Source organism: Petromyzon marinus, chromosome 11 (genome assembly GCF_048934315.1).
Source record: "Petromyzon marinus isolate PM22_M1 ecotype Great Lakes invasive population chromosome 11, UKy_Petmar_22M1.pri1.0, whole genome shotgun sequence".
NCBI classification, from domain to species: domain Eukaryota; kingdom Metazoa; phylum Chordata; class Hyperoartia; order Petromyzontiformes; family Petromyzontidae; genus Petromyzon; species Petromyzon marinus.
Window position 1 is genome coordinate 3,361,645 of NC_133677.1, and position 23,494 is coordinate 3,385,138.

Here is a 23,494-nt window from a genome sequence, read left to right on the forward strand (position 1 = left end):
GCTGTAGAGGACCGGCACGGGGGGGGGGGTTTACATAATGTTGGAAGGCGTTTTTTGTTTTTTGTTTCCCAGCTTATTTCCCTTCACACCAACATTTGTAAACTCCCCCCCCCCCGTGCCGGTCCTCTACAGCATTTTATGCGAATTCCTTTGTCAAGGCGTTTTTTGTTTCCTCTCGCAGCTTAAAGGACGCGACCTGGGCTTGGCTGTCTTCACTCCAACGCTGTCCTCTGGACAGTCCGGTCCCTTCACCTGATGAAGGCCACTTGTGTTGTGGCCGAAACGTCGTGATTTTTGTTTTATTTTTTTACCTACGTGACTTTACCGAATAGAACCAAAGAGTATGCATTGTCTTTGAATCTGATTGTTCCACACCAGAGACAGCTTTCTTTTGAGCCTCGTCTCTAACGGTGTTAGACCAGAGGACGCCAAAAGACATACAGCCCAAAGACAATGCACAAAAAGTTGATTAAAAGTAAGCATTGACATTCATTAGGCAAAGATATGAGCGTTATGTCAAAACAAAATCTCGTTAAGAGTATCTCTTTTTGGCCATTGGTCAAGGCTGGAGTGGCTGGAGATTCCCTTTTATATTGAGCCCAGAGGGAAGGGCAACAAAATAAACAAACTAAACACAAAAGGTAATCCAAGTACATTTTTACATTAATTAAGCAAAGACGTGGACGTTATTTAACAAACAAATTCAAGTAAAAAAAATAACTTGTTGGCCACTGGTCAAAACTGGAGTGGTTGGAGGGTCCCTAACACATTTAACACAGAGGGAGAGCAACAAATAAATACAAAACGGTGATAAAAAAAATAACCTTTGACATTAATTTTTTTAAGTCTCGTAAAAAATGTATCTGTTTTTGACCACTGGTCAAAGCGGTAAGTGGTTGAAAAAGTCTCGTAAAAAATGTATCTTGTTTTTGACCACTGGTCAAAACTGTAAGTGGTTGAAAAAGTCTCGTAAAATTGTTTTTATCTGTTTTTGACCACTGGTCAAAGCTATAAGTGGTTGAACAAGTCTCGTAAAAAATGTATCTGTTTTTGACCACTGGTCAAAGCTGTGAGTGGTTGAAAAAGTCTCATAAATTTTTTATCTGTTTTTGACCACTGGTCAAAGCTGTAAGTGGTTGAAAAAGTCTCGTAAAAAATGTATCTGTTTTTGACCACTGATCAAAGCTGTGAGTGGTTGAAAAAGTCTCGTAAAAAAATCTGTTTTTGACCACTGGTCAAAGCTGTAAGTGGTTGAAAAAGTCTCGTAAAAAATGTATCTGTTTTTGACCACTGGTCAAAGCTGTGAGTGGTTGAAAAAGTCTCGTAAAAAAATATCTGTTTTTGACCACTGGTCAAAGCTGTAAGTGGTTGAAAAAGTCTCGTAAAAAATGTATCTGTTTTTGACCACTGGTCAAAGCTGTAAGTGGTTGAAAAATCTCGTAAAAAAATGTTTCTGTTTTTGACCACTGGTCAAAACTGTAAGTGGTTGAAAAAGTCTCGTAAATGTTTTTTTATCTGTTTTTGACCACTGGTCAAAGCTGTAAGTGGTTGAAAAAGTCTCGTAGAAAAAAGTATCTGTTTTTGACCACTGGTCAAAGCTGTAAGTGGTTGAAAAAGTCTCGTAGAAAAAAAGAATCTATTTTTGACCACTGGTCAAAGCTGTGAGTGGAGTGGCTGGAGGTTCCCTTTCACTCGGAGCCCAGAGGGCGCCGTGCTGAGTGAGAGGGGCAGTCGAGAGGCGCTTCCCCGAACTGCGTGCGGGTTGGTGGCTCTCATCCACCGCTCATCACCACCCCCGCCCCACACGCCCCATTCCTAGCCAAGCCGTGTCCCCAACACCATCTCTCGCTCGCGCATGTCCCAGGCCTCTCCCTTCACGCTGGACCGCGCCAAACAGAAGTTCGTGCAGCAGAAGCTGAAGTCTCGGCGAGACATTCGCGAGGCGAAGGCGAAAATGTTCAGCAAGCTCACCACCATCTTGCAACATGCCGTGGAAGTCGTGAGTCTCGCCGCCACTTGTTCCGTCAAGTCACTCGCCCGCGCGCCGTCTCTTGTCGGCGATGCGGCGGGTGGCCGCGGTGGGAGAATTCGCGGTGATTGTTTTATTGTCGACGTTAAATTAGAGTCGCCGGGAATACCACCACCCCCCGAGTGACTTTGCGGCCTAGCACCGGTGTGGGATTGTCTGCTCGGCCGGGAGACGATGCGCCGTCCTCGGTTGCGGCTGCTAGCCGACGCCTATGTCTAGTAGGCCGCTATCGGGAGTAAAGGCTTTGAAGCCACGTAAGCTTTTGTCAGATGTCATTGCATTTTTTTTTTAAATAGATATATTCTATTTCCCTCGTATTTGAAGCAATGTGTATATTGTAGATACGCGAATGTTATAATTTACAGTTGTGTCTTGCGGGAATTTCGCGAGATCGTCGTGACCGTTGTATGCGGTTCGCTGTGCGTCGTTTAAAATCAAGTGCAGTTACCGCGTCCCCTTTGTTTATGTTTAATATCAATAATCTTTGTTAATCTTTGTTAATCTCTTCTCTCTCGCTTAGCTCGCCCCCAACATGCCCCGTCAAGAGGACTTCGTGTACCACTGGAAAGCGATTACGCACTATTACATCGAAACCTCGGGTCAGAATTCACTGTTGTCTTAATTTCCTTTGTAACATTACGTGACACTTGTACAACATTCCGTGTACGAGTGAGGATATTTGCTCTCGTAAAGCTGTGTTATATTCACGTGCACGACCACCGATTGTCGCTTCGTTCACTCGTAGTGTCGTGTTTTTTTGTTATTGTTTCAAAAGCTATGCCAAATCCAAAAGTGCAAGCCGTATTTTTTGGCAAGTCGCGGCTTCATACGTTTGGTACGTAACTCCCAAAGTGTTAAAAGCAACGTGGCATTTGGGTGTACATTGCCATAATCGGTGAAAATATTAAATGTCCCTTAAATGTTACCAGGTACTTAATGGAAATAGTAATGCGCTGTATTTACCAAGGAAAACCTCGCGGCGTAATTTCTGACTCGGGAGGATCCCGCATGGGCATGTTTGGCCAATTCAATTAATGAATGTGCCAGAAAACCTACATTGTAAAACCGCGCATGATTAATTCAAGTGAAAGGTGGAGGTGACGCTCAAAGCTCCACGCAAATAATTCAAGAATCGATTGCTGTAATCCCATCTCTTGGCCATATTGCATCCCAAGCCGACAACACAAGGCATTATAAGACATTCTTCTACCCCAGTATTAACCAGGCCTAATTGTGCTTAGCTTCTAACAAGATCAGGAACAGTCAGGGTCCTTAAGTCATGGGCATTCGGCTCAAATGTAGTGCTGTCTCGGATGATGGATTTTACCTATTTTGCAAGACGTTAATGTGGTTCTGTTGGTGTTGTTTTATAAATGCCTCATTTGATTTCTTAGCAAGTACAGTAAACTATTGCTCATGCGCATCGAATGTAAGTGCGGTTAATTGTTTTGTTTCCAAATTAAAGGACGGAGGGGCTGCTTCCAACAACAATGTACGTTGCATAATGCAGCTCCGTTGGACCCCTTTCATTTTTGCGCAGATGACAAGGCCCCCGTAACGGACACAAACATCCCGGCGCACCTGGAGCAAATGGTGTCCATCCTGGCGGAGGAGGAGACGGAGCGGGAGACGGGCGAGACGGGACCCTGCATGGAGTACCTGCTGCAGCACAAGATCCTGGAGACGCTCTTCACCTTGAGCCGCGCCGACGTCAGTGTTCACCCATCACTTGAATTACTAAATACGTGATATAAGGTCGCGCTCATTGTGTAATACACACGAATTGCTTGCCTCAAATGAACCACATTACTTTGCTGAGCATTCCAAGGAGCATAAACCGTCATGCGGACTTCGGTCATCCTCGCAGTGGATTTTGGTGAGCCATCGAACATAGACGGTGGTCACCGCACCGCACACTTTCAGATGCGCTTCTGCGGCCGTCTGGAATGCTCTTCCTTACGATATCAGAAAGCCACTGGAGCTATGCACTTTTAAATCATCTAGATTGGAAACTCATTTCTTTAGAACTGCTGTTTAGTTGTCCTTCCCCCGCACCTCCGATTAGCACTGTTGGCTACGTACGGTGCAAAAGAGGTTTCACATGCATACATACATACATACTTGTGTGTGCTTTTACAGCCGCGCAACAAGTTACTGACTTGTACATTTTACTTTGCTCAGAAGTAATGGAGTGACTCGTATTTAGAGCTGAAGGGATGAGGAGATGCTTTTTTATGTTTGAGAAATTATATAGGGTGTGTACTGTAGTCTCAGTAAATTGTCAGGGTAGGTATTCTCTGTATAAATATATTGTCTCAAAGCAATGCCAAACTAAATTGTGTTCGTGAGATTTCGCGAGTCTTGACATTTCTTTTCCCTTGTTCACCTGTAGTGCCCACCTGGGATGAAGCAGCAGGTGCTGATCTTCTTCTCAAAGCTGTTGGGAAGGATCCAGCAACCCATCCTGCCACACATAAATGTCCACCGCCCAGTGTTGGTGAGCAAAGTGCAGTCATTTCTCCTTTACACCTCCCTATACGTAAATAAGAACGTTTTGGGTAGTCAAGTGCCACTGTGTGTGTGCAAGGCAGCGCACGATGTGTTTAATGCTTAACAAAAAATTGATGTGTTGTGTTTGCCCATAGAAACTGATACGGCTGTGTGGGGAAGTGTTGGCTGCCCCAACGGAGAATGAAGAGATTCAGTTCCTGTGCATAGTCTGCGCCAAGCTTAAGCAGGACCCCTACCTTGTTAACTTCTTTATGGAGGTATGTGCAGACTTTACCGATTTTACATTGCAACAACAGTGCGCTGTATCTTTATTCTGTATGAGGAACACTTATCCTTTTCTGAAACCTATGCTTTATTGTCCGTAGTAGATATCTCTAGATATCCGATTTGCCTTTTTCACATTTTCCTTCAATCTCCACTGTTCACCGATGCTATGCTCCCTTTTATCACTCCTTTAATCCTGAATTCCTTGCCTCTTTTTTCCATTCTAAAATGTTACGTCTGTAGGCAGATACGCTTGTGTTGCGAATCCCATACGTGGTAAGTACCTCAGGAATTGCGCGGTTATTTGGGAAGAATATGTGCGGGCGTGCATCCACGCTATTGCTGTGAAGCAGGCTCACCTTAAGCTTAGAATTCTAACAAACTTGCATAACCTTTTGCATATTTTTATTATATTAACATTTTACATCACGTCAAATATCATGAGTTGCATTGGTTGTAATGATGATTGTTGTTTTTTTATGCACTTTCAGAATAAATCTTCAAACGTGACGAGCTCCCTTTCAAATTCAACAAATTCAGGCCCTCTTACGGACAACAAAACAACACTACCAGATGGCATTCGTTCGGAAGGCAGCACAACGCAATGCGGAAACTCAAAACCTGGCCAAAATGAAAGGACTTTTGAGGAGATAAATTCTTCACCTGGCTGTGCTAATGCTCAGAAGAATGCCGTGGCAGTGGGTGCAACTGCATCTTCAGGAGCATTGTCGCCCGCACCATCAGGACAAGAGTACAACCTGGTGCATTCACTGCTCAATCTCATCAATAGTCCCGTGAGTTGCTTACACTTTTCTGCGTAATTGTTGCTGTGGCATTTACGAACAATTTATGCGTGTGCCTACCATCAAGAAACAACGAGCGGAGTGCCGGGCAGCTAAAATGCAGCAAGTTGGCACAGGAGGGGGCACAGCTGGTGCATCTGCCAGTCATCTCGGTCATTCGACCCATGGCACCTGGGTCTGTCCTGTGATCTCCTGTCAGCGAGCCTTCGACACTTCACATGGCCTCAAAGTGCACCTGGCCTACCACAGGCGCCTTGGTGACGTCACTGTAACTTAGTGGAAAATGGCGGATATTGGTATTCATATGACCAAGCATTGGATTGGTCATGGCTTCTGCTGCTGCTGATGTTGATGTATAAATGGATCACTGCATATATTAATTGATGACGACGATGATGATGTGTCCCGGCGGAACAGGACGGGCGCATCGCGGTTAAGGCTTGCGAGGGCCTCATGCTTCTCGTGAGCTTGCCCGAGGCGTCCGCAGCACGCTGCCTCACCGACAACACGGCGCTGTGTCGCCTGCTTGCCGGACGCCTGGTGTCGCTGCACGCCGCCCTGCCGACCTCTCTCGATCCCCTCGACCTCGAATCGCTGCAGACCGTCAATTGGGGGTTGGTGCACGCTGCTTGCCTCCCCCAGTCTCACGTGCAAATCAAGCATGGGGCAGTGACGTTAGTACCAGCTGTGACGGGGCAGGAAGGTGTTGAAATGGGAGAGCCTGCATTGTTAGGCAAAAGATAAAGGTGAAGCTGTAGTTTCCAGGCTCGGAGATGGAACTTGTGTAACGATGTAGTGTATTGGCCTATGACCAGAATGCGCCTGATATCGTCAGATCTTGGAAGTTAAACAGAGTTGAGCCTGGATAGTGCTTGGATGGGTGAGCTTTGTGCACAGCACATTGTTTTAGGATGTGAGGCTATGTGGTGGGCATCAGGCAGGGGCAGTGTAGATACATCCATTGTTTTACTGTATCTCTCGACTCCAACAGCTATGGTTCCTGCTCTCTAACCTGCTCTGACCAGCTTGGTTGAAGTGTGAGCAAATAGTCCCCATGACTTGCATGATGTGGGAAGGACCTCAACCAGCAATTGACAACAGGGCTGTAAATGTACGTATGTATGTTGAACTTCTTTCGCACCGGACGTAGCCAACCAATTGGAGGTCCGATTAGCACGGTGTACATGCAGTGTATCAAGATATGCATGCCCTTCCTTTGTGTGCAGGCTGGACACATACAGCCATAAGGAAGACATGACGGCCTTCCATGGAAAGCGAGCACTTATCTCCTTCCTTTCCTGGCTGGATTACTGTGATCAGCTTATAAAGGAGGCTCATCAGGTATTTGCCAGTTTTTTCTATATTAACGAGTTGGCAGAAAGAAATTGAGATCGTATATCCCATGGAGCATGTTTCTACCATTCACTGTTTGCACCAGACATTTGTTTTTCATGTAGTGTCATGTTTGTAACAAAATTTCCCTTTGCTCCTTCAGATAATTGCTACAGCCATCGCAACGACCATCCGAGAGCAGTATTTTACTGAGGTTTTGGAGCCAAAGTTGATGCAGACGTAAGCCACATGGGTATATTTTCATATTTAGAATCTGAATTGTACGTGGGGGCCCTTGTAAATACGCAGTAACGTGCAGACTACCAAAAACACTTGAGCCACCAGCACTGAACATTTTGATGTATTCTGTATTCGAGTCGCCTCACTTGCAGCACAGTTTTGTAAACTACATTTTTGGTTTGTGAACGTTCAGCTTTATAATGTATATATTTGTATTTCTTTGACTTATATTAATCGTCATTCCCTAAATGTGTTCACTATGTAGATAACTATGACATTTTTATAAACTTGGCAGCTTGCAACCTCTCGAGCCAACTCGCATTGCTCAAACGTGATTAACCGTAAAATTCTGAACCGTGCCATTTCTCATGATGGCTGTGGCTCGGGTCGGTTCCCTAAACAGGTCCGAGGTGGGGATCCTGACGAGCACGACGCTGCTGACTCGCCTGGCACGACAGGTGAGCTCGCCGGCGCTGCTGGAGCAGCTGGTGCTCTTCTTGCTGGGCGACACCTCCGGGTCGGAGGTGCCCGGCGCTGCCAGCCGCCACTCGCTGAGGGACCGCCTCATCGAACGCTGCGACCACATCTCTGACGAGGTGACCCTCTCAAACACACCTCATCGTTGCCAGCCACCGCAGACTTACTTAATACGACAGCAGTGGTTCTGGAGCTGCAATGTTTTGTTGTACATGTGCAGTCCTTTGTTATCCTACCTCTGGATGAGGGCCTCGCCACACCGTGGATCATGGGGGTTATTTGACCACCACACTGGTAATTTTCACTTTGATGAAGTCAGGGAGTATACATTTGGGAGAATAGAAGTATAGTACAATGGATTTTTGCTTTACTTCCCTGTACTGCCTACCATGTCAGCCTATAGCCTATAACAACCTGCTATGCATGTTCACCAATCTCAGCTTCCCTGGGTTCCACTGATAGTTGCCTTTGTAGTTTGATTTTATTGTATTGTGATTGGGGTTTTTACTGGTGTCAAGTGTTTTATTTTTATATCATATATTTTTTTTTTACCTCTGATGTACAGCGCTTTGTGATTACCATTTTAAAATGCACTTTGTAAAACAGAGTTTGTTATTATTAATGCTGCTTAGGTACTGAGGTCTGCAGAGATTAGGCACATTCCAGGCGATTTGGTCTTCCACTGTGTTGATCATTAGTTGATAACATTTGATTTAAGTTTTGTTGTTATGAATACTCCACCGTTTATAGGCAGAATGGTAACTCAACAACAAGCCAATGTGCACATGGCTTCAGCATTGGCCTATTTTTTTAAGAACCCTTATCTCATTACAATGCCTTAGCTTTGCTCATAATTTCACAATTTGCACTAAATTTATATTATAAGTCTTAATGAAAGTAAACTAAGTCTTTAACAGAACAGGAAAACAAAATCACGTGGTGTTCTTTACTTTTCATAATCAGTTACTCTTTTGTTTCTTTTCCCCGCCCCCAACTCAGATTAGCATCGGGACACTGAAGCTGTTTGAGACGCTGCTGCAGAAACCGCAGATGCACGTGCTGCAGAACCTGGCTCTCCGCAACTTGGAGGAGCGCAACTACACGGAGTACAAGCCGCCGAGCCAGGAGGACCACGAGATAGCCGAGAACGGGCAGATCGCCGGCGCCGTGTGAGTTGGCCTCCGTTTCAACCACACGCCGCGTCCCGCTGCCTGAGGCCTCTGACGCACACATCCTGGCGCAGTCGACCTGGCAGATGGTCGGGGGAAGGCCTTCGTGCGATTACATGACAAGCAGCTGCGTAGCGTCATTGTTCCCTCTTGTCTCAGGCTGGTTTTGTGTGTAAGTGGTAAGCTTATTTGGGAGTGAAGTTTAACAATTGTTTTATGAGTGATTTTACTGGGAGGTGCACTGCAGTTTTTGGAGAGTTCATATTAAGCTTGTACCGATTCACCTACCGTCTTATTCTGTTTTGATGACTTTAGCACCCTGTAGTCCGCAGCAAGGGTCACGAAAACCTATTGCGTACATGGCATATGAATACAAATATAGTCAAGACTGTCGCACACGATTCAATGCATGTTTCACGAATGCGATAATATCAATCAATGCCTTGTTATTCAACTGGTTTGTAATTTCCATGAGGTGGTTGCACGAATGGTCAACACCATCACGGTGGAACAGCTTAAGGAGGGACATCTGTTTGTGGAGGCATTGAGAAAAAGGAGGGGGGCGGGCTCTTCTGCTTGTGACGGCCGGGCAATTTCCCTGTGTGGCCCAGGGACCTTGAGGAGGACCCGATGTTTGCCGACATGCTCTCCGGTGGCCAGGGCTTCTCGGGCTCCGACTGGCTCTCCCACTCCCCGGTCCACTCGCCCGACCATGGCAAGGATGGAAAGACCGAAGTGCACAAGGTGGTCAACAGGTGAGGTCAAACGTGCGGCTGGGTCGTCGCAACCTGCATTTGAACTTGTGTCTTATCGAGGTGCCAATGAAAGGCTAAAGAGTCTATTTCTGAACGTGCCTAGTTTGTGCTGCAGCAGAACGTGTTTAACTCACCCGTGGAGTTGTGTCCTTGCTGGCTCGTGTCATTTTCAGTTTTCTGTGCCTTGTCCCTGATGAGGCCAAGTCCTCGTACCAGCTCGAGGGTTCTGGCTACGACACCTACCTCCGGGACGCCCACAGGCAGGTAAGCCTTGAAAGAGCAGCGCAACGTCGTAATGCATTTGTTTTCCCTTTACGCCTGGAACATGGACTAAACCTTAACTGAAGTTCAATGAAAGAAGGAAAATGGGTGTGCAGTCAGATTCCCTTCTCGCCTCCTCTGCAGTTCCGCGAATGCTGCGTGGCGTGCCAGCACTGGGACTGGCCCGTTAAACCCAAGGCTATCGAGCGGTGCAACCTAGACGCTCCGTTTTTCGAAGGCCAGTTCTTCAAGGTGCTCTTCGACCGCATGGCTCGCATTCTGGACCAGGTTTGTAATCCCTCGAGCTGAAAACCTGCACTTACAATCTCGGCATTGAAAGCGTAGTTATCCTGGAAACCCTAATAGGAGTCTAGGGATACTTTTTCCTAGATTGGTTGGCCAGTTGCTCTTTCGATATTCTTTGGTTATTTTTGTACGCTTATTCATACATGTGAAAGTGTGTATGCTGCGTACATTGTTCTGCAGTAAATAGTATTACGTATAAAGTAGTTCAAACATTAAACCGAAGTCAGGAGTCACGTAGTACATAGTTCATGATAAATGCCCTAGTTCCTTGGTTCCTCTTGTCAAGACTCCCTAATTTGCAGATGGACAAATGGCAATCTTATGTACATGTATTTCATTCTTGCACGTTGCAATGCCTGCTACATCCGCTCGCTTCTTGCAGCCATACGACGTGAACTTGCAAGTGACGTCGGTGCTGTCAAAGCTGGCTCTCTACCCACACCCCCACCTGCACGAGTACCTGCTGGATCCCTACATCAACCTGGCTCCCGGCTGCCGCTCCCTCTTCTCCGTCATCGTTCGGGTGAGGGCACGCACCGCGCCGCACCTCCCTGGAGTCCTAGCTATTCGGTCACATTCGCTACGTGAGTGACCGGAGCGTTACACTTGCTCACTTGAAGGGAGGCTTGATATTCAATGCGGAACTTCATATTGACCGTGTGTCTTTGTGCAGGTTGTTGGGGATCTGATGCTAAGAATTCAGCGCATCCCAGACTTCAGCTCGAAGATGATGCTGGTGCGGAGGAGGCTGCTTGGTACCGAACCCGAGGGATCTCCGTGAGTGATCTGTCTACAAGGCCATCTATTCGTAAAATTTTCCATTTCATAATATTTTACAAGTGTCACTGTTCAGAATATTTACTTGTCTTTGCAACTGGAGATATTCAACCCTGTTTAACACGTAGGCTTTCGCAACCAATATCATCCATAATACAGGGTTGTTTTTTCATCTAACCCATCCATAAAACAGGTTTATTAGATTAGAAAAATCTAACCCAAAAGACTTGTATTATGGATGTTCAACCCTCCTTGGCTTTATATTTCCAATGTTCAACGTGCCAATAGAACAGACCGTGCATGTAATTGCACATGGTTAATATTTTCACCTGATTTCATATGAGGAATTCCATTTGACAGGTATAAACAATATGCATTTGCTAGGTTCTTCTGGCCACAGCTGGCAATTGCAATGTGTTGTTGTTGGTGGGAGGCTGCTTTCCACTGCAGGTAGCCGAACGATGCCTATATATAATGAAGTGGTGATGCCCCCTTGCTGTGCTGCGTGCTTGCACCGAACAGGATCGACCATCTCACGCTGCTGGAGGGTGTGATTGTTCTGGAGGAGTTCTGCAAGGAGCTGGCCGCCATCGCCTTCGTCAAACATCATGCCGCGAGCGTCATGTGACAGCCCGTTGGTAGCAACGCGAGAGAGGAACGTTTTAAAATATGAAGTCGACGGTGTGCACGTTGACACCTCCTTTGTAGGACTCAAGTTTGGTAAAGAACCGTTAGGAGTTACTGATCCCCAAACACTTTGCATCCTCTGTAAAGAACATTCAACCAAGCTTGGAGGAAGGAAGAGGACCTACCGTTGTGGATTACATAATCACTGCTGTCTTTTGGCGGATGGGAAAGAACGTCACTTTACCATTTTATCATTTATGCCTCAGAATGTAGTGTTCAGCTTCGTCATGGTTTTACAAGTGTATATTGTTTTTACCTGTTATACAAATGAGTTCTTGCCCCCGCCCCCCCCCCCCCCCCAAAGTTAGAAAGTTGTGCTTTCATTCGTCTGCAATTTTACAACAGGACTAAGCAGGCATTTGAAATCCAGTGCATTCTATTGAGGCATGTATTTTTTTTAATGGCCGATGAAGCTTTTAAAACACTGTACATAATGCATACTATCATCGCCCGCTCTGTATGGAACTTGCGTTTTGGGGTCACGTTCCATTTACAAAAATGCACTTTGACGCCAAAGTACATGGCTCCAAACATCCCACATGGAGAGGAATGTTTGCACAGGAAAATCTGTCCACCTTGTGTTGTGCATGGTTTTGAGCTTGCTGGGGAACTGCTTCGCAAATTCACCGAATGCCACAGGATGCAAATTTCCACTCGACTCACCTCTCCACCACTGAAGCTGCCGAGCTGCTCTGCGTTTAACCTTCTGCTGCTTCAACCTGAAGAGACTACCTGAGGATGGTTTTCCTTCACATATTTTTACAAATGTTATTTTGTGCGTGTGGGCTTGCCTTTGCACATTGGATGACTTTCGGACTTGATCCACTAACAAGGCCTTAAGAGGAAGATACGCCTGCCACAGCGGAAGATTTGTTTTATTACAATAGCATGATGCTTTTAAGTTTGAAGCCTTGGGATTAAGAACTTGTTCAAAACAGCATACTAATGTGGATTATTTAAAACACGCTTTTGATATATGGTGTAATGGCATTATTTCTGTTCTGTGGGGACTTAGCCTAGCCAATGTAAAGCAATTATTTTTATTGGAGCAATTCGTGTTTAGTTGCTTTAAATGTAGTGTATTTGTGCTTAAAATCCCATTTGACTGACGTAGATAATTTTAAGCAAGTACATAGTGTAACTTCACGCAGGTCGCTTATTGTTTCCCCCTCGTCTTGCAGGTTACTGCGGAAATTGTACACTTTACAGTATTCTAAATGTTACTAATGCTGCGCTAATGTTCATAGGGCACAGACACAAATGCAATAAAAGCTCCCAGAGGTCTTGAAATTACTTGCAGCACAACTCATCGGTGGCACGTTCGCTTTAATGCAGTGAGAATGAGTCATGCTTGCGGATCAGTCATGGAAACTAACCTGCATCAGTGGATTTGAAATGAATATTAAACTTGTGATTCTGGCAGGCAGTTTCCAGATGTAAACATAGGTGTTGCAATTAATGAAAAATGTCAACAGCAAACTCGTAAAAGGCTTTACCTGTTCAGCAGCAAATTGTATACTCTGTACACAAGGTATTTGGAATTTGTCTCGATCATGTCGCAATATGGCAAAAAAGTTATCTGGCAACAATAAACCAGTAAGCGATGTTCATGCGTGCCACTTATTTGGGGCACAGTTATGAACTACGTTAAAATCCTAAGTACCTGCAACGTCCAAAATGACACGTTCATATGTATATTGCTGTGTGAAGGTCAAGTTTGTGTAGCATTTTCACATGTACTGTGTTTTATCAGATGCAACTGAAGCTGCATTGTAAATTAAGGTTAAGTTCACTGCTTCCCTCCTCCCCTTGTACATTGCTGAGGCAAACGGGCCAAACAATAATCATTAAGTACAGTATTACTTGTGTGGTGTTTTTCTATCTCAACGCAAAATAATATTTATACTCAGCATTTCGCCTTGCGTAATTAACGGTGACATTTCATAGCCACATGATGCATTTGGGCATAAGGTGAAAAGCTTTTGGGATCCTCGAGGCAGTTTGCGTTGGATTGTTTTCATTCATACCAGCTCTTTATCAACTTCTGTAACCAAATGTAAAAACAAATTGAAAGTGTGACCCTGCATAACTTCCACTCGTGCAAAATTGTTTATTGTTTGAATACATCGAGCAATTACCTTAAGTTTTAAATCTTTAGATCTTGCAAAAAAAACAATCTGCATCCATTTCACCTGCCACTCCTATGTCTGCTGGTACAAGCTAAGTGCAGACTTAAATATGAATCATTTACAATAAGATCCACGTTAGAGAGGCCACAACTTTTAGAATACCTTTAAGGGAATAAAACATAAGTCATGGGAGGCAGGCGAAAGCAGTTTTAACAATTTGTTCAAAGCTTGCGTGGAGATGATTCCAGAGGTGGTCACGTTCAAGCCGTGGCCTGCACAGGCCGTGCCGAAGGCTCCTTGGTTGACGCGGCCGGGGGTCCGAACCTCTGCTGCAGGGAATTGGCGACGTACCGCCAGTACTCGCCACGAATCATGTCCAGCTCGGCGGCGAGCTGCTCGCACAGCTGGGGACATGACAAAGCATGCTATTGACGTCATTCTTTTTTTTAGGTTGTTAATCTCCTTGCATTATTAGTTTGCAATGTTGGTACCGTGAGACAAATACATTTCAATTTGGAGCTCTCGAAGCGAGCAGTTGTACCCTGGATCAGAAGAAACTTCCATCCAAATGGGAGTTCACCCTTTATAAGCTCTGCAACGAGTCAGAAGTGCCCAATGAAAAACCACATGGTTTTGTGGTCATTGGTAACCAGGCTAAGATCAATTTGAGGACCCATCTTATTACCAGCTGGTTACCTAGATTAGTACCAAGGATTTCAATGGTAGACTCGGTGCTCCGAAACGGTATTAGCCTACCTATACCGCCCAGCCACCCTTGTTTCTCTTTAGTACAAGCTTGATCTTCAAGTGTGTGAAGGAGGGAGTACCTTCAGTGCTGTGGCGAGCGTTTCCGCTCTATCCTCACAGCCACTGTCCAGTTGGTCCTCGTGCAGGTCGACAATGAAGGCGAGGAGGTACGGCGACACGGTCACATTTTCCGACACCTGCCCATCCCGAATCTCTTCAATCAGCTCCAGCAGGCTCGGATACCGAGCCAGCCCCTTCTCCTCCAAGATGCTGCAAGCATGGGTATGGTACAGTGAGGGAAAAAAAAGTATTTGATCCCCTGCTGATTTTGTACGTTTGCCCACTGACAAAGAAATGATCAATCTATAATTTTAATGGTAGGTTTATTTGAACAGTGAGAGACAATAACAAACGTCAGCCTCGAAACCTTAATGACTTGGACAAGATCTGCAAAGAGGAGTGGGACAAAATCCCTCCTGAGATGTGTGCAAACCTGGTGGCAAACTACAAGAAACGTATGACCTCTGATTGCCAACAAGGATTTTGCCACCAAGTACTAAGTCATGTTTTGCAGAGGGGTCAAATACTTATTTCCCTCATTAAAATGCAAATCAATTTATAACATTTTTGACATGCTTTTTATGGATTTTTTTGGTATTCTGTCTCTCACTGTTCAAATAAACCTACCATTAAAATTAGACTGATCATTTCTTTGTCAGTGGGCAAACGTACAAAATCAGCAGGGGATCAAATACTTTTTCCCTCACTGTATGTGGATGTTTATATGTATGCATGAAAGGTACATGTGAAACATATATAACCTGCTACTCTGTCCATTCAGCTATTTCAATTGAACTATGTGAACTGTGTGGCCGAGTTGGTTCTGGATTAAACAGTACCACGTGAATAACAAATGGCAAGTAAGCTTGAGCACATGTTCTGATTGTACATGTACAGTCCCCTTTGTCAATGCAATGTATTTTTATCTTGTGTCATGGTGCTGGATGTTTTTATTGCTTATGTTAAATTCAATAACGCATTGCTATTTAATCTGGTGATATGCTGGCAATGCAGTCCTATAATTCCTTCCAGAATGATTTTGACAGTTGCGTCAAAAAGGCAACACCTTACCCTCTTAAATAGTTCCAGGAGCTTTCGTTGTGTGGAGCTTTCTTAATCATGCCCAGAGTATAACTGTGGAAAAAATGTCCATTAGAATGAATGAAAAAAACATGATTTTACAAATATTTGAAAACATATCCATTAAGGACCGTCCGGTATACATGTTATAGCCCAGTCCTCAATTTTGGGTCTCATGTTATTCGTCCATGGGTCAAGATTAAATATTTAACTTGTCAGTACAACCTAAAGAAAAATTAGTGGTACTAATGTATTTGCGTAATTTGATAATTTTTATTTTAAAAGTGGGTGGCCATATTTATATTAAATTGCCTGTTAAAAATTAATTTACCACAAAAGTTATTCTTCCTCAAATTCTAGACAACAATTGTATTAATCTTGGTCACCTCATAGAAAAACACGTCTCATTTACATGGAAGGGTGAATCACTGCATGCGTAATGCAGATGGCTCAAAATGTTATGTTATTTTATTTTCATAAGCAGTTAAACGTAGGCACTACACTATCATCCAATACAATTTCAGCAAAGCCACCACTTGCACCATAGTCGCAGTTATAATTCTATTAATACATGCATCAAATCATGTGTGAAAATACATAATTTTCTATTCATGCTAATCTTAATATTACAGTTTTTGCTAATGTAGTGGACAAAAGTACATGACACAGAACAATATATTAAACAAGATAGTTAAAATAAAACTGAAAAGTAATCAATTCTGGAATTGAATTATGATGCCTGAATCAGGACCATTCATAGGGTAACTGGGTGAGGAAGAGGGGAGGTGATTTATTACAGGCCTAGTAGGCAGGCAAGGAGAAAGCTCCTGGCTGGCACAATGCACCAGTCGAGTGTGGCAGCATATGTTAGGTCCCTGCTGCCAAAAGGCCCAAGAGAGCTCTCTTCCTATGCCCAAGTCTTGACATTAATGGCTGCATCTGACGCAGCCACGAGGCCTTCTCCATCCACGAGGTTCTCCAGCGCAGAGAACCTAAGGGCACAGTGGCAGCTGAGAGGGTTATTTGACGTGTACAAGGTGCAAAACTCACTGGACCTCCCGATCCAGCGTGGCCGAGTCGCTGTAGCCTGTGGTGCGAGACACAACGAAGTGACGCTCATTCCAGGCGGAGTTGTTCCTTAGGTCCTCGTCCAGGAGTCGCTCGACAAAGTCGAGTTCCTTATCCCAGAGGTTGAACTCCTACGGGGAAAATAGGAACGTATTCGCGATCGTATTGATTCTGTTGATTGCATGGAAATGAGCCGAAGGAGAATGAGTGCAGTGCTTCATAAAAATACTTCGAAATCACGTGGGGTCAAAGCTAAATTAGCAAGACAAAAGTCACGCGCAACGGGTTTGAAAACGACGTTAAGTGTTTTAAACTAATGAAAATGGATATAATACTCAGGGAGTATTTGAAGGTGAACTAGGATGAAAGTGAGGACAGAGACAAACGAAAAGCAGGTTAGAATAGTTTTGAAAATGAAAAGCAACGTAAAAAATTATATCGTCTTGACTGAAGAAAATTGGCTTGGGCAGGAAACATTGCTAGAAAGGATGGCAATAGTTAAGAGGGAACATCAAAGAGTACGTCCACCAGGAAGGTGGAGCAATTAAATCAGCTGTGTGCAAGAGCTAACGCAATTGGTGCATCGCTTAGCTGTCACGGATGGTGACGGCTTTGGGAGGCCTTCATCTAGCAGTGAACAGAACATGGTTCATGATTGAACAGCAATTATACAATCAGAAGCAGGGGAAGAGCTGCATGGTAAACGACAAATAGATAACTGGGGAAGGGGGGGGGGGCAAGGGCTGCTTGCTGCACCTTGGCGGCCATACCTGTATCACCCACTGTCGGTGCTGCCAGGCGTGGTAGTTCTTTGCGTCCTGTTTCAAAATCTCTGCCGTGAAATCCAGTTCATCCGTGGCATCTTTCAGCCAATCCACCAAAAGCCTTCGGTGATGCCTGACGATGGGTTATCACAAAAATAGCATAAGTTTGCAATTCTAAAAGCATTTGACTTTTAAATCACAGGTAGTTGTGTGTTGCGTAGGCACTGTCATTACCAGACTTGATAGTTCTTGGGTTGATCCTCAATAATCTCTTGAACATATGCCAGCTCCTCCCGGAGGTCTTTGTTAAGTGACTGCAAAAGCACTCGGCGATAATGCCTGCAAAACATGCACCATAACACTTTCAAATTACATTTACAAGACATACACACAAGTGAATGGGTGGCTCAATGGGAAAATACTGCACCCATGTGATGATGTCTCTATTTGGAGTTGCGATAAATGTCCAACTGCTAGATGAAGGCCATCTGACACCATGTCTGTCATAGGGGTTATTTGACCATACTTTCACCATCATAAGTACAGATTGGTGAAGCCCACGTCTGGTACAGATATCACTCGTCAATGATGTTAACAGTGGTTGGGAATTTAGAACTCTGATTGTCAGGTCCAGAATGCGGTGGGCTAACCAATGTGCACCGCTCTACCCCACCCCTGCCACCCGGATTCTCCGTATCAGAATAAAATTAGTTTTTTCATGATAATGTATAAGTGAAGGCCAGTACAGAGCCTGAGTTGAGCAGCACACACCAGACTGTGTAGTTGGCGGAGTTGAGCGCGATGGCGTCAGCGGTGAGCAGCAGGGCACGCTCGCTCCTCTCATCGCACTTGAGAACCGCGCGGAAGTAATCGAATACGTCTTGGACTGTCAAGGGACACGTTGCTTCAGGTGAGCTTCCTCGCAAAGAGGACAGTGATGTTTTCCACGTTGCGTTTTTGCCACAACTGTAAATGCTTCCTTTTTGTCTTTATTAATTTCGAGCTCTTAATAAAAAATGGAGGTATAAGCGTTTAAAGGAAACTATATATGAATGCAAGGTTACATATATTTGTTTCTAAAAAGCCTCAGGCTGCATTTGCACAATTTACGAAAAAGAGATGACCGATAATTTAAATGAAGCAGGCCACGTGTGTAAGGGATTGCGATCTGCCGCGTGTTAATGCAACCGGAACCCACACTTGTCAGAGTAAGCAATCTGCACCACGGCATTGGGGCCCTCTTCTTGCGGCACTGGCTTCAGATCCTTCCACTCGACACGGTCTCTGTAGACGGCACCCACAGTGAGCAGTGTTAACAGTTAACAGCGACAAGTGCCTCATTGGGGGTATCATCACCATTCAGCCATTAGGAAGCTCTGCCCCACGAGCAATGGGTTATCCCAGCGGTCAGCAACCAAAATAAAAAGAGCAGCCGTTTTCTTCGAATTCGGTAAAAAAAAACCCAACTCAACATTTCAAGAGCCGCAATGCAGTGTGTGGTGAATACGTGACGGTGGTGCTTAATAAAGTGTCACAAAGCAGTCCTTAAAGAGCCCTCATCCGGCTCCGGAGCCACAGGTTGCCGACCCCTCGGCTATCCGAACTGACCACGGTAGGTGCAATTCCCTATTCCCCAAAAGGAAAAGACAGAAAAAAACCGATAAACTCAAATGTGACTGGCGCACCACAACAATGAGTGCAACAGACACATAGTGAACTCTTGCCCGCTGCAAGCGTTCTACCGAGGGTACGAGTGGATTTCACTCCCGATCCTCTGAAGCCATCGGATGGTTTTACAACTTGGATATCGATTTATAGTTGCTACTACACAATTCACATCCTTAGTAGACGAATAATAAGCGAGGACAGGGCAATGATAATGACAGGACAAATGCACTTGGAGGAAAGTAAACAATAATATCTTGGTAGACAGCAAAACGCTAAGTGAGGAAGTTACTGATTTTGGACTAGCTCTAAGCAACAGGTTTAAATGGCTAGAGAGAAAGGGAAACAATTGGATGTTATTACTTTTAATCATGCAGTAACTTAGCATAGTAACGGGCAGTGCATTGAGACAGTGTGGGTGGGAAGAACATTTTTACGAGACTACACAATACAGTTTGCGTTGAGTAAGATGAGCGATATTAAAACAAAAATAATAGACGGGAGATGCTAAAAAAACAGAGTAACTCGCAGAATTACGTAAAATTATTGTTGGTGAAAACGATGGTAAAAGACATCGGCTCAACGAGGATGAAGGCGTCTTAGCAAAGAGGCGTGGAGCACGAAGGAGGCAAAAACGGAGGTTTGACGGATGGATCAGCAATTCGCACACACAAAGACGTTAGTGTAACACACAAATCATCGATAACAGGGGTCGGCAACCTGCGGTGGTTCTTTAATCAAAGCACCACCACCACCGTGTCTCGTATTCACCACAGTGCACTGGCGGATCTCGAAATGTTGAGTTGTTGTTTTTTGCCGAATTCGAAACAAATGTCTCTCTCTATCTTGTTATTCTGGTTACCGACCTCCCCTGATGTATCGTATCAAAACGAATGGTGGTGGAGTGTGACGGAGACAAACACAGGAACAGGCCTTAATATACTGCATACCCTGTCAACCCCTTATCAGTGCCTATCTTATTACAGACCAATCCAGACCTTATTGGTCACCCCGTGCCCTGTAAATCTCAACGTTCATCCTACAAAGTCCCATCACGAGGGAGAAACACACAAAACAAAGACACATTTTAGCTTGCCCGGATTGAAACGGCCTGTACGCCGTATGGACCTGAAAACTCAATTTCCCTATTCAAAAATACGGGCTAAGCCGTACCGGGTTGTGACAGCTGTGATACTCAAATCTGTCTATTTGTTTGCGTTTCTCCCTTGCGATGGGACCTTGTAAGGTGCACGTTGAGATTTGTTTGCGTTTCTCCCTTGCCATGGGACTTTGTAGGATGCACGTTGAGATTTATAAGAAACACGGCGGTGGCCAATAAGGTCTGAATGGGTCTGTAATAAGGGGGCACTGTTAAGGAGTTGACAGGTATGGATATAATTTATATAGGCAATATTAATAGCCCGGGGTGGAGGGGAATCGCGAATGAACACAAACTGCACAATCACACGCAGGAGGAGCCGTCCTAGGCCGTACCGGTAGAAGACGTACACCGCCCTGTGTCTCGTCTCCGCCTCGTCGTCGGAGTTCTCCACGTCGTCCACCGCCACCGCCGCAGCCGCCGCCTCCTGCGCGTCCATCTCAAGCTAAGGGATGGGGGAGAGAGAGATTGGAGGCGAGTTCGCACGTCGACGGCCGAGCCGCTAATCGCACGCCGCCGCCGCCGTCGCCAGGGGAAGTCTCCTCAGCCGAGGGCCTCCCTCCTCCTACTCCACCCACACGTGACGCCCGGCCCCAGCATCGCGGCGCGCGATTGGCTAGGGCCGAGCAAGCCACTCCCCCCCACCCCGTAACAGAAAAAAAAACTCTCTGCCACCGCGATTGGTCAACGCGGCTGCGGCTACGGAGGGGGTGGGTGGGGGGGGTGAAGAGCTCGCGCGATTGGTCGAATACGCCGTCGATTAATAGTAATGCGATTCGTTGCAAACGAAATCGACAGGGACTCCTCTATTTACGAACGAATTTGGTTCCAGAGGTTCTGTTCGTAAGTCGATTTGTTCGCAAGTTCAACTTTACTACTGTCGATTCCAAACATGTTGTACGGAGTGTACACGAAACACGAGGAATGGCTATAAAAGTTGTAGATGCCACTGGTTCTTCATGTTCTGTAGATGCCACTGGTTCATGTTCATGTAGATGCCACTGGTTCTTCATGTTCTGTAGATGCCACTGGTTCATGTTCTGCAGATGTAGATGCCACTGGTTCTTCATGTTCTGCAGATGTAGATGCCACTGCTTCTTCAAGTTCTACAAATGTAGATGCTACTGGTTCTTCAAGTTCTACAGATGTAGATGCCACTGGTTCTTCACGTTCAACAGATGTAGATGCCACTGGTTCTTCAAGTTCTACAGATGTAGATGCCACTGGTTCTTCAAGTTCTACAGATGTAGATTCCACTGGTTCTTCACGTTCCGCAGATGTATGTGCCACTGGTTCACCACATTCCGTAGATGTAGATGCCACTGGTTCTTCAAGTTCTACAGATGTAGATGCCACTGATTCTTCAAGTTATACAGATGTAGATGCCACTGGTTCTTCACGTTCCGCAGATGTAGATGCCACTGGTTCTTCAAGTTCTACAGATGTAGATGTCACTGGTTCTTCAAGTTCTACAGATGTAGATGCCACTGGTTTTTCACGTTCCGTAGATGTAGATGTCACTAGTTCTTCAAGTTCTACAGATGTAGATGCCACTGGTTCTTCAAGTTCTACAGATGTAGATGCCACTGGTTCTTCACGTTCCGTAGATGTAGATGCCACTGGTTCTTCAGGTTCCGCAGATGTAGATGCTACCGCCGCCATCTGTTGCTCGGCGGTTAAACTTACGACTCTCGGTCCGAACACGCAACTTGGACATACGGACAGGTTTATTCGTATCTCTGACAGTTCATAAGTCGAACGTTCGTAGGTCGAGGAGTCCCTGTATATGATGTTTGAACATCTTATAACACATTTTTATTGCCAGAAATGGTCAAACTTATTGTTATTTTTCATACTTTGATACTGGCAAAAAGGTCCCATGATATAATATTTATTTATGAATTCTCAGAATCTGAATGGTTTATTTATTTATACTGGAGGAGGAATCCGATTAGCTATAAAGATCTTATTCACGCATGTCCCAGTTAAAGGCAGAATGTTACAACAACAAACAATCCAAACACACGATATGAGTACAAAGTATAGGAAAGGTAAACAAATCACGATCAACCAAATACATAAAATTAAATTGTTTTATCTTACCAGGTAACGATAAACTGATTTTTCAGAATCGACCTGGCCACAAATGATAGCTCAATAAAGTGGCTATCATTTGTCTATGAAAGCAATCTAAGTATTCGAAATTAATGTTTCTAAATGTGGACGAAGGGACATTTCCCGAAACCTTGCCTTGTACTGTATGTGTATGTTATATTTTAAGGCTACACGCGGTGTTATTGGCGAATGTAAGCAATTATATTTATTACAATGTTTGATAATCCCAAATCGACAACATATTTAATAAACGTATTCTTGTACTGTATGTAGTATATCACGAATCAAACATAGCATGAAATATCACGCCATACGAATGTTTGGTGCTCTGTGTGCGTGCGTGTGTTGGTTATGTGTGGACGAGTTGGGTGCCTCTAAGACCGGTTCAGCAGCTATCCAAGGGGTCGGCAAACCCCTGCGGTGACTCTTTAAGGATTGCAGTGCGGCTCTTGAAATTCTAAACGAATGGCTCTTATTCTTGGTTCTTTCGGTAAAGTCACGTAGAAGGGAAACAATAAAATAATAAAAATATAAAACAATAAAATTCTCACGACGTTTCGACTGCAACACAAACAATCATCATCAGGTGTGAAACCCACAGCAAGAAAATTTGAAAAAAGTGGCGTTTTTTTAACGTTAGCACCACGGAGAGCGATTTGACAGTTTGTTCAGATGGACGAGTCCATCTGGCTACCATGAGAGATTCGTTCATGAGGCTATCCACATATACAAACACAGAGACAATTTCAACAGAGAAGATAGATTCTGGCTTAGCAATCATTGGAAGGATTTGATCAACCATTTCGGGTCTTAATTGATTGATCACGCTTAAGGTGGCTTTCAGACCGCATACATTATTTTTCGTCTCCCCCCTCCGAACATAGATGGACTCGTCCATCTGAACAAACTGTCAAATCGCTGTCCGTGGTGCTAACGTTAAAAAACCCGCCACTTTTTTCAAATTTTCCTGCTGTGGTTTTCACACCTGATGATGATTGTTTGTGTTGCAGTCGAAACGTGGTGATAATTTTATTGTTTTATATTTTTATTATTTTATTGTTTCCCTTCTACATGACTTTACCGAAAGAACCAAGAA

The 23,494-nt window shown here is 44.7% G+C and overlaps 2 protein-coding genes across 3 annotated transcripts; one reads left to right on the top strand and one right to left on the bottom strand.

Moving 5' to 3' along the window:
• The first annotated feature begins 1,687 nt into the window (after positions 1–1,687).
• On the top strand, positions 1,688–13,470 carry FHIP2A (FHF complex subunit HOOK interacting protein 2A). 2 transcript variants are annotated; one of them, XM_032952330.2, is made up of 18 exons: positions 1,688–1,999; positions 2,550–2,628; positions 3,570–3,739; positions 4,422–4,526; positions 4,675–4,797; positions 5,048–5,080; positions 5,296–5,598; positions 6,025–6,221; positions 6,834–6,948; positions 7,103–7,179; positions 7,583–7,775; positions 8,656–8,825; positions 9,437–9,580; positions 9,754–9,844; positions 9,986–10,129; positions 10,530–10,670; positions 10,821–10,924; positions 11,447–13,470. In XM_032952330.2, the coding sequence occupies exons 1-18, from the start codon at positions 1,856–1,858 to the stop codon at positions 11,550–11,552; spliced, it is 2,439 nt and encodes an 812-aa protein (XP_032808221.2). In that variant the 5' UTR covers positions 1,688–1,855; the 3' UTR covers positions 11,553–13,470. The 2 variants fall into 2 exon arrangements, with proteins under 2 accessions (XP_032808221.2, XP_032808222.1); XM_032952331.2 differs by lacking the exon at positions 5,048–5,080 and having other exon boundaries at positions 1,689–1,999.
• A 227-nt stretch (positions 13,471–13,697) lies between these two features.
• Positions 13,698–20,874, bottom strand: FNTA (farnesyltransferase, CAAX box, subunit alpha). The gene is made up of 9 exons (XM_032952334.2): positions 20,619–20,874; positions 18,658–18,743; positions 18,231–18,345; positions 17,694–17,798; positions 17,466–17,592; positions 16,678–16,826; positions 15,619–15,681; positions 14,568–14,757; positions 13,698–14,144 (listed from the first exon to the last, which is right to left on the bottom strand). Exons 1-9 carry the CDS (start codon positions 20,720–20,722, stop codon positions 14,001–14,003), a joined length of 1,083 nt encoding a protein of 360 aa, XP_032808225.2. The 5' UTR covers positions 20,723–20,874; the 3' UTR covers positions 13,698–14,000.
• Between the last annotated feature and the right edge of the window lie 2,620 nt (positions 20,875–23,494).